Below are 14,668 nucleotides of genomic sequence, written 5' to 3'. Positions count from 1 at the left end.
ATTCAAATGGTGCTTACTTATCCTGAAGACCCAGAGGACAGCTGTCAGGTACTGGGGCCTCCTGAGGCAAAGGATCACTGCCTATGGCTTCCAAGCATTGAATCCCCTTCCTGACTGCTTGCCTGTGGCTATTTTTGCCCTGTTATTCCTTCTACATGCTGCTACCGTTCCCCTGTTGTGGCCAAGATGCACTTTGCTCACAGGGGCAGCTTGGAGCCAGGGAGTGGGCAGGGAGCTCCTGGCTGCCAGAGCTGGCACTTTGCCTCTGGTTACTCATCTTCCCCTCAGCTCCACCTCAGGTGATGCAGCCTGAGCTGGTGCCTATGCTGATCCCACACAAACCAGCACGAGCATGGCAAGCTGCAGGCTTTGTTCTGGAAGGGAAAAGGAAAGCAGGCAGCAGCTCCTGAGAGACCAAAGAAGGGCCACAAAGATTCACACACAGGCACTTCTGGTACCAACACTGCACTAATGCATGGCCCCAGCCACCCCTCATATGGTAGTTTTAAAGGCACAGTGCTGACACTATGTGCAATATGGCAGCTCTGTCAAAGGGGAACAAAAGCATGGGTCTCTGCCTCCTGCAGCTGCCATCTCATTGCTTTCAGGAAGCAGATACTTGCAACCAGCAGCGCCCAGCTCAGCTGAAGCTCCAGGCTGTTCATGTGCAACAGCACAGGCAAGCGTTTCTCTGACTTATGTTACAGGATACATTTCCATGCGATACCACATCATAAGTCTGACATGCTGCTGTTATTCATGGCCAGTCAACAGGGTCCTGAGCTCTTGCTGCTCCACGGGAGCAGCATCTCAGAAGGGACAGGCACAGTGCTGCCTGGCTCCAGCAGTCACAGCTTGCCAAAGGGCCCCAGCACAGGCTCCAGGAGCCCAAGCAGCTCCTGCAGGTGCTTTGCCGTATCTTTCATAGGATGCAGGACAGCATGTGTAAGTGATCTCCTACAGCCACAAGAAGAGCCCTAGAAGTTGCTTTTCCAGGACTATCACAGCCCTTACTTTAAAGTTAAGTGCTACAGTTAAAAGCAGAGCAACTTTTGTCAGTGTTTTCACAGTGGCTGAAGCAAGACTTGTACAAGCTAAAACAGGGAGCAGAAAATCTCCATTAATTCAACAGCAGCCTGGCTTAATCCATTTTGAAATACAGTGTGCAGGCAGGTAACTGTAGTCATCCCAATAATTTCATATTGCAGAACTATTGCTAGAATCAGACCTGGAAGTTGTCTCTTTTCAGATGGGGTACCACGTGCTGTAGCAGGGTCATCATGTGATTTCATGGTGTAGAGCAGGAGGACACCAGGGTCACATCACTACAATTAAGTCATTAAACCCTCCTGGAGACAGGCCTCATTTTTTCAGTTGTAACAAAGCCATGCACAGATGGGATTAGAAAACCTCATCCCCAGCCCACATCTCAGATACACACCATGCACCTGGTGTGCTGCTCAAAACCAATGGCTGAGTCAGCCATGGGAATGGTGCTCTGTAGGTGCCAGCAACCCACTGCCTTCCCAGGGAAAGTCCCCAGCAACCTCCTAGTCTCCATAATTCTGCACTGCTGTGAGTCAGTGCACCAAGAGCTGCCCTGCTTCTGCTCTGGAAACAAAAAAGGCTTCATTTACCAGCTGCTGTATCAAGCTGCCGCCTTTTACCTGTATTAAATCATTGCAATTTCCTACAGCTGAAAAGTAAATTAGCTCATTGGATAACCTGCATTACACAGCACACAAAGAACTGCAGAGCACAGCCGTGTTGCACAAACCAACAGCAAAAAGCTACACGCTGATTTCCAGTTGCATTTCTGCAGATGATCACAAAACACGAAGACTAGAAAAAGGCCTACGTTCACTTTACATCCACGAGCATTCCTCCATCCGTTCCACACACCTGTAGTGATCTCCCAGGGAATAGTCACATCTCATTTGCCAGTTGCATAAATGCCTCCTCCCATCTGAACAAACCTTTGTAAGCCAGCCATGGATTTCATTTGGGGCTGGTTTTGGCTAAACAAGCTGTCATCTTGCTGCCAGCAGGGCGCTTCCTCCTGCACTTCTACCAGCTCCCACATCTGCACAGAAGCAAAGGCCTTGAAGTTCAGGGAGTTTTAGTCAGCTGTTTGCATTAAAGGGATGATTTTACATTTAATCTCCCATTTGTTTTTACAGTTTATGGAGTATGAGACCTTCCGTTTAAATTGTTTATTGAAGAAAAGAAGCCTGGGGGAACTCAAAGAAGGAACCACAGTCAAAGCCACTGCTTTCAGTTAGCTTGCATGGCTTATGGAAACTGTTCCTCAGCCTAACTCAACTGCTGCTATCCTACTTTTGACAGTGGGATTACCATGTCTCAGGCTTTCGAAGGCCCATTTAAAAAACAAGATTAAACAAGCCCATCTTGGGTCAAGAAAAACATAATGCCAGCAGGTAGCGTGCAGCAGAGAGCAGGGCTTTGAAAGGTTAACATAATGATGCCTAGAGAAATAGCCAGTTCTTCAGCAATTACACATTAGTCCATAACGTTTCTTTTTCAAAGGCAGAATAGGCTAGAATTTTAACAGAAGAAAGTATCATCTTAAAGGGTAGAGGACTCAGCAATGGTTGTGCAGTGGGCATGGAAATACAAGCTGCTGCTGCTTCTTCTGCTCTGCAGTCAGATATTTGCATTCCCAGTTGCAACAGCACTATTGGCTCTACGCTGTACCACCAACGTGGGGTGACTATGCTGCTTGCAGTTACTTGCAGTCCAGTTCTCAACCTGTTTTCACAACTTGCCTCGGTATTTCTCATCCTCTTTAGTAGCTTTTGTTATTTCCTTTCCTGATTTTTCTCACCCCTGCCTTCAACATCAAGACCATGATAAGATGTGTCCAATCCACTTTGAGGGCAATGAAATCAAAAGCTCCTTATGTTTTCTATGAGTCCAGCCACTCGGTCGGCATTTTTGCTTGCATTTCATTAATTTCAAGTCACTCAGAGATCATTTACCGGACTTTCTATCTTGCCTTTGTTAATATAGGGTTACATATAAAGCACGCTGAAAGGTGACATCTGAAGGGAGTCTTTCCAATCTGTGGCGAACGTTTAAACTCTTCAGTTATTATTATTAACCTACACATGCAGAACACAAGAGAAGTCATCTCTGGGCACCCTCCCCATCTCTTGGAAACAAAGCAACAGATAATCCCAGAATCTCTATTTTTGAAAAGTGTTTACTCACATAGTTTGAATAAATTAATTTGCAAATAAAAATTAAACTACAGAATAACATAGTTGGAATAAAATGATTAGAACAACTACAATACAGGGGGTTTCTTGCTGCATAAGCTTCATTACTTAATGCATATAATCTGGAGAATGTCAAAAATCAGTTATATTTCTATGAAAAGGGAGTAACAGCAGTTACTTGTACATGACAACTAACTGAACTTATATAATACAGGTTTCCTGACACATGCATTTCCTGAGTGAACCAAACAATATATATAATTTCTTTTTAAAAATGAAGAAACAATTGACAGTCAAAAGCAAATATTTCATGACATCTAAGCAACATACATTTCTTTTTAAACCAAAAAGTTTAGAAACATCTTTGAAAGGGAAAAATTAAAGCAAGGTATAAAGTATGGAGATTTGCTACCATCCATTACACAGTACATATGAAACAAACAAACAAAAAAAAAAAAACAAACACAAGGTTGGCCTAAAAAACAAAAGTCAGTTTGTGTATTTGCCATTAAACATGGTGGGTTAGCAGCAAAGCTGGATGTAATGCACTGGCCTTTCCTGGCAAATACAGAATGGAAATGAGGGTTAGGGTAAGGAGACCACAACCAAGAGCCCAGCACAGTGCAGACAGATCTTATTCAGTCTGCCCACACTGAAGTCTACGAGGCCAGTCCCAGAACAAGCTCTTTCCTAACAGATTGCCAAGTGGGTCAAGTGCATGAAGACACCAGGATGCAGCACACATCCAGCAGGTACCAGGCTTCTCTTTTGTTCCACGTGTGGCCTAGATGAGTACCTGCACCCAGCTCCTCAGAGCAGCATATAAGCAAGCACACAATACTGGTGGCTCCTGCATGCACAACTGCAAGGAGCCAGACAAAAGGCAGATGATGTGACTGACAAAGCCTTTCTCAAGAGGAGACTGTGGCCCACTCACAAACTGCTCCCCCACATCACCTCCCTAAACAGCAAGGAACAAAATGAACCTGATCTTTCAGGTTTGTTAAAGGTTAACATTGGAAAAACCCCTCAGAAATGTCACTAATGCTAAATAAAGATGTGTTAGCATGAAGGGAGGAAAAAAAGAAAATCCTTAATCTAGACTAAGTTGCATATTCAAAGAGACTGGTAAATAATTTCCTCGTAACCAGATCGTAAGTACAGTCCTACCAAAAAGACATTTTAAGAAGTCCTTCTTAGCTACCTTTCACATGGTTAAAGCACATCTTGACACCATCATAATTTGCATTAGCTTTGTTCAAGAAGTATTTTAACTATTCTAAGAACTCAGTACTGCAGATTAAAAAAGATTTTCCTACCAGTTCCATCTCACCTCCTTCTCCACCCAGAACTGTTCTACACATCCAATTGCAGGATGTAACTCACTATGACCATGCTACTCTACACATTCTATGCATTTTCAATAATAAAGATAAATAGAAAAGAGTTAATATACACGTTATATTTTACAACGTTTGCATCCAAGCTGTAAACTACTGCTCTTTGAACGATTTACCCTCCAATATACAAAAAGAATGGAAGCAAATTTCAAATACTGTGGGGGCATGTGATTCAAAAACCATTAAACGAAAGGCATTTAAATTCAATCTGTAATACTTCCCTCACCTCTACAAGAAGCAGTCATTAACTAAACAAGCAGGACTTCTCTCTTACCCCTGTTCCTTCCATTTGCAGACCTTTCTCAACAGAGAGGGATTTAGCCGTCATAAAAAAAAAAAAAAAAAAACCAAAACCAGAATTCTTTATCTTAATGCAAACCAGCAAAGCCCAGAGAGTACGAAAAACAGTTGATTTAAAAATCAGAATCACTTAGCTTATCAGTTTACTGCAGTCCTTGGTTATACACATGTGTTAGTCAAGAGGTCCTTGGAAAATGAGTCTGATGTAACCTTGCTCACCAGCCAGCTGATGTGCACAGAATGGACAGGCTGCATGAAAAGTGTGAGTACCATGAGGGAGAGGGATTTGGGACCAATAAGCAGTTGTCTTTTCTGAGCACACGTGTCCGCATGGGCTGAACGCGTGAGTTGGAGGTCCCGCATCCACATAAAATCCCGCTTCACATCCAAGCCACAGAGGCACATAGGGGCCGACAGAGCGGCACATGGGACACTCTCGATCCTTGCCGTCTCTCTCCTCCTTGTTTCCCCAGTTGTGATAGCCGTGGACATGGCCACAGTTCAGGTACACCCACGGCTGCTTTTCGTCTACAACATCTTTTCTCTTCATGCTGGGAAATGCCAAGGTGTTAAAGCCCACTGGACACTGGGGCCTTGCCGCATTGATCTCCTGTCTCAATGCCTCCAGGTGCTTGACAGTAGGAGTGCGCGAAAGCCCTTCTGCAGTGCGCCACAACAACGTTGCTCCACACAGGTCAATCAGAGAGCCATCCTGCAGTTGGTTTGTTTCATTTTCAACCTTGTGATGGACAGAGGAAGAGAAAGGTTCCACCTAGCATTATTTGAAGAGTAACAAGGCACTTTCATTATGCAAGTTTACCTGGAAGATCCAGATAAAGCTTCAAGCAACTACTGAGTGCCCTATGCAAGGTTTCTACTGAACCTAGTGCCAGTTCCTTCCTTGTCTTTGAAATAAAACCTCCTAAGAGATCAAGGTATACAGTAAAAATTTATGTGGAGTCCTCCATTGTATTTTAGACCGTTTCATTCACACGTGTACTTTTACACTGGGCTCTGCTCTCCCCAAGAAAAATAAGCTGCCAGCATTCCTTACTAAATGCAGCAATAAAGTATTTGTGCACATTTATTTTTGTTAAGAGACCCCAAGTCATACCAAAATTAATCACCTCCTAAAAATGTTACTACCAGTGCTTTGGAAACAAAGAGGAAGGTAAAAATGCAAACAAAAGAATGAACATCCAGCTACATAGACATGTGTTAATAAATAGTTGTTCTTTTCTATTCTTTAAGAAGGGAAATACAGTAAAGCTTCAAAGCATGAACACAAAAGTGAGAATAAGGGAAATGCTCTTTAATACATGAACACAACTATCACATCTTGCAGAAGGGTACACTACAGTGCCAACTCATTTGGGGAGAGTAGTCTCGATCTGTACTTCAGTACTATTTCTGAGACAAATTTAGTTTTTCAGGTCAAGCAAGAACCTTTCATGTGTGAACAGAGAAAGAGGTATAAGTCAATGCAGCTTATTGCATAGGTGACAAATGCACTGAATTAGGCAGATTCTGGCTTCTGTTTAGGCCCAAACTGTATTACTTGTGGCTGTACCCATTTTAAACATGCTACATAAACCACTGGCCTCTGCTCTTACCATTTTTCCCCTCTGCTGAGCCGATCTGGTTTCACGGAGGCTGAACACATTCCCACACACAGATATCTCTCTCCATACCCCTGGTTTGGAGTCTTCTGTAAATCCATTACGAGGGTGCATAACAAGAACTCCATTTGTGGTTAGTCCATCCATTTGCCCATCTGATGTCTTCCACTTTGCAGCCTTCTCCTAAGAGAAACAACAGCAATGAGAACTTCTAATTTGGCTGAAGTAGAGCCTCAAATTATATCAAAAATGAGCCTGCATTGATCTGGGAGAACAAAAAGAATTCCCTTACCCCAAGAAAGATGTTCTTTGAGGAGTCAAATCCGGCAGCATATATTCTTGCTGTAAAAGGAGGATTACGTTCACATATGATTCTGCAGGCAAATCTTGATATAGTGCTCTGCACAGACTGCGTATCTGAATTACTCTGACTTCCAGGAACTGTATCTGTCACAACAAAGTCTATAGGGCTCTCTGTTGATCTACCAATCTGCAAAAAGGGATTAAAAAAAAGTTCAAACTCAAAGCAATTTAGGAACGATAAAAACAATCATGGCATTCCAATTTGAAGCACTTCAACTGATCCAAGTTTAGTTTTCTGAAGCCGAATCTGAACTGGTGATTTACTCCACCTCCATGTGATCAAAGTTATTCTAAAGGTTAAGTACAGCCAACTGAACGAAGGAGGAAAAAAAGATGCAATTAAGGTAACACTGAGATAATTTCCCATTGAAGGTCTCCTCATCAGAAAAGTTAAAACTCAGGTCACCTGGAACAGCTGCAACAGCAGCTAAACAGCTGGGACTAAGCAGTTAGATGGAGAAGTGGTATTCACACCTTGCATGCCCGGAGTATTCTTAGCAATGCCATGCTAGGTGGAGGTATAGATGTAAGAAAACTGTCTGGAACCAATTACATGAGTTGACTCCGCAGCTCCAGAGAGAGACTAAGAAGCAACACATCTGTCAGGAAAGACCAGGTACAAGATGTTTGTGGCTGGGGCAGTGTGATGTTACATTAACATTAATAGAACACAACATCTGACAGCAGCCTGATTTCTTCTAAGATGATGGTCTTAGAAACAGCAGGCTGCAGAGTAGTTGTGCCTTCTTTTTAGTTGTATGGAATAAAAACAGGTTTGCAGTCTCACGCACTTTTACTAATTTTGATAGAGTTACATGTGTTTGACTGCTTTTTGTCTTGTCCTCTTTACAAAAGAGGGGTTATATCCCAGCCCCAAACATCCCCACAGCCAGGATCCAAGCCCACTTGCACATTACCACCTTTCACTCACTTCCAGAGCTCTCAAGCCTCTTAAAACATAGCTGGTTACATTAATACTAATTAACTGCTAGGCAGGAGACAAAGAGCCTGAGGTGGTTTTTGATGAAGGCCAGAGAGCTTTCATGAGACTGAAACTGCTTTGTCAGAATGTGTTTCTCTTTTTTTTTCCTTAGACAGGATAACCCATCAGTACACAAGGATCACCACTGGCAATTTAAGAGTAGAATACATATGCACATAGCATGCCTAAAGAGAGAACACTTACACAAACTACAGCTTACGCTGCAGCTAGTTCGTTACAGCTCTTTTGCTGTTGCAGATATTTGCAGTTGCATACAGCTTCCTCGCCACATACCAACACCTCCCACCTCCTTAGATTCTGCAATGTCGTCACAGTTAAATGCTGTGACAGCAGAATTCCTTGTCTTACATTAGGTACAACAACAAAAAAATCCATGTGCTATCAGTCCAGGAATCAGAAGAAACAAAACAAAAAGAATCAGAAACAAAACCCTTTTGAGAAAAACAGGAAATAATAAGTTATGAGTGAACACAGCTGCAAATGTGTTTGTGGTTCAATTTCATACACACAGGAAACTCCCATGAAGTTATTCTAAACTGACAGCACATTACAAGCAGGCCCTCTCTCAATATTTCCCACCACTTTAAACTTGTTCCTGGGGTTGTGTTAAAAGTTTTTCCTGTATTTCTACACTGCATTTCTTCTATCTTCCTAGTGGTTGATCCCAAATCTATTCATGAATGCTGGAAGCAAAGCTCCAAGTGCTTCAGAGAACAGTGCACTTTACTCTTAACTTTGTAAGGAGGGACGAGACACAGGTTATGTGACTGGTAGAACAGCAGTCAATAACAAAACAATAATTCTGTGCTTTATTCACAAAAACAGATTTTGCCTCTGACCAAGTAAAGCTAAAAGAGATGCACAGATACACCACCTTCTACACACGATGGCCTTCAGAATGAACAGAACTGAACATCTCTGAAGAAAAACTGCAGCAAGTAACAGAATTTCACATCTGAGAGGCAAAGCATATTGAAATAACAACTCATTAGAAACCAGCACAGGGGAGAACACATTTTGGTCTCATTTAATTCACATACCTGGAACATATCTGTGTTGCTGTCATGGGTATATTCAACTACTACTGTCTGGGCCCGAGATAAAGTGTAAGATATGCTGTGTTGGTCCTTATTGCTTATTGCCTGTGGGGGAAAAAGACAAATTACTGAACCAGTGAACAATAAATCTTCTAAATATAGCAGCAATGTAGACAATATAACCAGGCTCTTTTCTGCTCAGTGAACACCTTAAGTCAGATGCTCATTAGTGACACATCTGTAGTTAGACTTGACAAAAACCAGTCCTCGTCATTAAAAAAAGAAACCTGTAGGATTGATTCAGCAACAGACCAAACTGGTCTCTTTACCACACACTGCCACAAAATAAATGTAATCAAAATGGATTATTAGTCATGCTTAATATTAAAGGACAGCTGACTTTGACACACAGAACTAAGTGCAAAGGCTGAAACTGAATTGAACATCTTCATAGCCTTCTCAGCCTAACTTCTCAACAGCAAAGCAATAACAAAAACTTAAAGACTTCATTCTAAAAAAGAGCTCTGAGTTCATACTAAAATCACAGAATCACAGAATTGTAGGGGTTGGAAGGGACCTCTAGAGATCATTGAGTCCAACCCCCCTGCCAAAGCAGGCTCCCTACACCATGTCACACAGGTAGGCATCCAGGCGGGTCTTAAATATCTCCAGAGAAGGAGACTCCACCACCTCCCTGGGCAGCCTGTTCCAGTGCTCCGTCACCCTCACTGTAAAGAAGTTCTTCCGCACATTTGTGCGGAACACAGGTGATTAATAACATACATGGATAAAGAAGCTACAAGCAGTGCTAGTAAACTGGGTAAGAGACCTACACATCATAGCAAAGTAATCCAGGTTTCAGTTAGTTTAGATTTTCCTCCCAGAGATTATGCCATGCTTCATAAGCAAAACTAAATCCATCTGAACAAACAAACTTCTGTGAAATGCTTCCAGATAGAACTTACTATTTGAAGACCATAAACAATCAGCAAAGGTGAGTATTAAATCAGGAATCAATACTCCTAAGCATTGAATTATTTTCAGAATCAAGTAGATGCTCGGATGCTCAGAACTCTGTCCAGCCAGACCTCAAATGTCTCTAGGGACAGGACACCACCACTTCTCCAGGCAACTGGTGTCAGTGCCTCACCATCCTTACTGTAAAAACTACATCCTTATATCCAATCTGTATCTCCCCTCAATCAGTTTGAAATCATTTCCCCTTGTCCTATCACAACAGACCCTGCTGCAGAGTCTGTTCCCTGTTGACTGATATAAAAGTGTTGTTGGATCTCTCATCATCCTTCTTATCCACTTGTAAAACCCTGTCTCTGTTGCTCACTAGGGAGGGTATACCCTCCTAAACTTTCCTTTTCTGGTTGACATACCTATACAAGCCTTTCTTATCCTTCGTTGCACCCCTAGCAAAGTCCAGTTCCAGTTGTGCTTTGGTGTTCCTGATGCCAACCCTACACTATCCCTATACTCCTCCTATGTTACCTGTCCCTGCCTCCACTGCTTGTGCATTTTCTTCTTGCTGTCCAGTTTGATTACATCACAGTTCAGCCATATGTGTCTGTGGCTTTCCTTTTCTGTCTTCCTACACCTGGTGATAGAGAGCTCTTCTGCACACAGGAAAGTTTCGAGATCTGACAGGCCTGTTCTGCTCCCTTAACCTTGAGAACAGATTCCCAGAGAGTTTTGTTGACTAACTCCTTGAAGAAATAGAATTTGGCTTTCCTAAAATACAGCTTCCTAATTTTACACTCTTTGCCAGCCTGATATTCCTCAAGAGAGCGAGCTCCACCACTGCATGGTCACAACAGCCTAGACAGCCTCCTGTCCTACACATCACCGATCAGTTCACTTGCATTGGTAAGCAAAAGGTCCAGCATTGCACCCCCCTGGTGGGGCTATTACTTGGCTAATCAAGTTTACCTTTGCTGCTTGAGGGGTACAGGCAATATGCACAGTGCTAGGTTTCACCCCATTTGCTTTGGGCCTTTTAAATAAAGCAAATCTACTTTTTCTTCTTCCTCTGTCTCCATTTGGGAGTGATCCATTGTACCTATAAAAGAAAGGAGAGAAAAATAATCAAGTCCATATTCCTGTACTCCTTCTCATGAGGTGCAGACCCACATGAAATTTCATTTTAAACACAAAGCCTTCTTAATTATTGCAATATTAATAAGTTACAGATCTCCAATTAGTTACGTGTATTTAAATCTGAGAATAGGTAGATAAAGTACTGAATCATGCCCACAGAACTACAGTATATGGACTCAAAGACTTCAGTGCAAGGAATGCTGTCTAGATCCATCTCAAAGCAACAATCAACAAGTAGAAAGGATTTGTTTCAATGCTTGATTGATAAAATATCAAAGGAGTTCAAGACACGGTATGAAAGTGAGAGGTAGCACGATCACATCACCTCTCACAGCAACCTGCAGATAACCAAGTTAAGTGTGCCTTGAAAATCTACCCTTATTCTCATTTCCAACAAACATAAACACTTACCCCAATACGATCAATTCACCATACTTCACCGGTGCTTTTGATGGATGATTTTCTTGATCAGGAGAAAACATGAGCTTAGCTAGTGACTTCTTCTCAAACTTCAGGTCACTGATCAAGAGTTGTGGCACACTTTTTTCATTATTTCCTGTAAAAAAAAATAAAGAAAATGAAATGTAACAGACCGAAGTCCATCAATTACAACAACCTGCACGCTTATTTTTGGTCTTCCTGTACACTAGGTACATTATTTTGCACCTGCTGCTTTCCCATATTTTGGCTTTGCTTGAAATAACTTAAAAAAGTCACTTGAAGACACGTCAATTCAGGCCAAACTGCCAGCAATAACTATGTGAGCAGGCAAGTGTTTTCAGAAAACTCCCATACAGCCTTGATAAAACGTCCATCTAACGTTATTCATACACAGATAATTTCTTATGAAGTATTTGTCCCATCAAATTTAGTATTTCAGCATTTGTTTTGCTTTAAAGTTTTCTTGCATTAGAGTTACTCATGTTGTCTTCAGAACTCGGTTCCTAATGATTTCATCTCCTCCCTAAATGATTAACCTGTTTTCTACTTGAACCACCACAGCAGTCTTTTGCCCTCATTTCAGGCCTCTCCACACAGGAGTAATTTCAACTTGGTCATCGCATATTCACATACAGCACTTCACATCTCTTTGCTAAAGTACACAGTGGCTGTCCTTTGAATTAGCATTTAAGAACTGAGAAGAACCACTATGAAATCCCTAATGCCATCCATTAGCAAACGGCACAGGAGTAGTAAATACCATAGAAAGGCTGAAAAATATTTGAATAGTACCCATCCTATTCTGTGTTCTTCAAAAAAGAGCTCATCAATTCACCTAGAGAAGGGCAGGAGGCAAGCATTAAGAATTGTTTTAAACTCCAGTGTTAGTACAAAAAGCTTCCCCAGTTGAGTGAACACCTTCATGGAAAGCTAAATAAATAAAAAGGCAACTCCAATTCAGGCAGCTTCTGAGTCTTGGTAAATGTAATTGCATATGAACAATTAAGGGAGACTCTACTTGAAAGCACCACCCAAACTGGTGGCCAGTGTTCTCTTCTTAAGAGCTGACTGAGCAGAAATTAAAGGAGAAAAGTTCACGTGATTGCCTTTAGCTGTGCAACAAGTCTTAATACATGAAAGCATCAAGCATCTGACACCCAGCTCCCTCTAATGCTCTTTCCTTTGTTGTTGTTTCACATTTAAACAAACCCAGCCAGGTTTATTCCAGGAGCAGCACATACAGTGTCTCAGAACCTTTATAAGCTGTACAAGTCACTTTTGGAACTGCTAACACTGTAGCTTCAGTTCAGGCACATACCATATTCAGTGCCCCCTAAACAATTCAGTGCAATGTACAAGCTATTTCTCATGCTGTATGATCTGCCCAATGCACTGTACTCAAAAGGAAGACATTTTTTTTCCTCCCGGAAATAATAAATGCATGAACAATGTTCTGTTATTCTTAACACTGGTTCCTCCGTAGCAAGGAGAAAGACTGTGGCAGGTAACTTGCACAATACTGCCATGTATAGCATGGCGAGTCATTGAAACTGCTTGCCTAGAAAAGCTGTGGATGCCCTATCCCTGCAGCTGCTGAAAAGTGGCAACCCTGCCCACAGAAGGGTGTTGGAACTAGATGATATCTAAGGGCCCTTCCAACCCAAGCCATCCTATGATTGTGATCCTATGGGTAGTTGTTTTGAGGGAGTGGAAAGAGTTGATGTCTAAACTGAAAACACACTTAGAATTTGGTTTAGGAACAGAAACGTGGTTTCCCACCAACCTTCTTGTTCTTAAATACTCACTTGAGTTACATGGGGCAAAGACTGCTATTGCAGAAAGCAAGCCACATATTTCTGATATTTGTATAGAAGGAAAAGCCTTATTGTCCTCTGTTCTGTTACATTCAAAAGCTGAATCTGGAGACAGACTTAGCAAGCCATGCGCTGCTGCAGCACTTAATAATGAACAGACTCAGACTCACCAAGCACTGCAGATCTAACATGCCTTCAGCCACTTCATAACGCACATACATCAGTTCAAGTCCAACTGAACATCAGGATCAGTGCCAGGAATGTCAGGATTGTTGTCAATGGCTCTTTGTCCAGGTGGAGGCTGGGCACAAGTGGTGGCCCTCAGCAGCCCATCTTGGGACTGGCACTCTACAGCTTCCTTATCAATGACAGACAGTGGAATCAAGTGCACTCTTGGCAAGTTTGTTGATGACACCAAGCTGAGTGATGTAGTTGGCACAACAGAAGGAAGTGATGCCACAGGCTTGATAAGTGGGCCCATGTGAACCTAATGATGTTCAACAAGGCCAAGTACAATTTGTTGTACTTGGGTTGGGGCAACCCCAGATATGCATACAGACTGGGAGAAGAACTTACTGAGAAAGTCCTGCAGAGAAGGACTTGATGGTCCTGGTGGATGAAAAGCTGGACATGAGCAGCAGTGTGAACTTGCGGCCCAAAAGGCCAACAGTTCAACAGAGGGTGGCAGCAGGGGGAGGGAGGGGACTGTCCCCCTCTGTTCCATCTTTGTGAGGCCCCACCTGGAGTACTGCATCCAAGTCAGAGGCCCCCAGTATAAGAGGGACACAGAGCTGTGCGAGCAGGTCCACAGGGGAGCCATGAAGATGCTTAGAGGGCTGGAAAACCACTCCTAAGACAGGCTGAGGAAGCTGAGCTTGTTCAGCCTGGAGTAATCGCTGGGGAGACCTCACTGCAACCTCCCAGTACTCGAAGGGAGCTTATAAGTAGGAGGGAAACTGATTCGTTTTGTGGTCTGATAGCAATAGGAAAAGCAGGGAACTGCTTTAAAGTAAGAGGGGAAACATAGGTTGGATGTTTGAAATAAATTCTTCACACCGAAGGTGGTGAGGCACATCACCCAGAGAAGCTGTGGATGCCCCCCGCCCCCTGAAGGTGTTTGAGGCCAGGCTGGATGGGACCCTGGGCAGCCTGAGCTGGTGAGGGGCAGCCCTGCCCTCAGCAGATGGGTTGGAGCTTGATCTCTAAGATTCCTTCCAACCTAAGCCACTCTGTGATCTGACATTTGCCTTCACTTACTACCCCAAGGTTTAAGCCTCTGGGCACATAAAAACAGAACAGAAGCAAGTTACAAGAGTATGTCTACTATCCCTGAGCAAACCGTTTCC

The 14,668-nt window shown here is 42.8% G+C and overlaps 1 protein-coding gene across 5 annotated transcripts in view; it reads right to left on the bottom strand.

Moving 5' to 3' along the window:
• Positions 1-3,205: 3,205 nt before the first annotated feature.
• Positions 3,206-14,668, bottom strand: part of PELI1 (pellino E3 ubiquitin protein ligase 1) — a 38,001-nt gene continuing 26,538 nt past the window's right edge. For 3 of the 5 annotated variants that reach the window (XM_015856557.2, XM_015856560.2, XM_015856561.2), the window contains 6 exons: positions 11,479-11,623; positions 10,900-11,029; positions 8,965-9,066; positions 6,851-7,048; positions 6,553-6,741; positions 3,206-5,711 (listed from right to left, as the gene is read on the bottom strand). In XM_015856557.2, coding sequence (XP_015712043.1) covers positions 5,112-5,711; positions 6,553-6,741; positions 6,851-7,048; positions 8,965-9,066; positions 10,900-11,029; positions 11,479-11,623 — 1,364 coding nt within the window. In that variant the 3' untranslated portion in view covers positions 3,206-5,111. The remainder of the gene's footprint in view (positions 5,712-6,552; positions 6,742-6,850; positions 7,049-8,964; positions 9,067-10,899; positions 11,030-11,478; positions 11,624-14,668) is intronic. The other 2 variants (XM_015856559.2, XM_015856562.2) reach the window with 1 other exon arrangement.

This window comes from Coturnix japonica, chromosome 3, assembly GCF_001577835.2.
Source record: "Coturnix japonica isolate 7356 chromosome 3, Coturnix japonica 2.1, whole genome shotgun sequence".
Classification (NCBI taxonomy): Eukaryota; Metazoa; Chordata; class Aves; order Galliformes; family Phasianidae; genus Coturnix; species Coturnix japonica.
The sequence above is the reverse complement of the archived record's forward strand: the minus strand, read 5'-3'. Positions and strand labels throughout refer to the sequence as shown.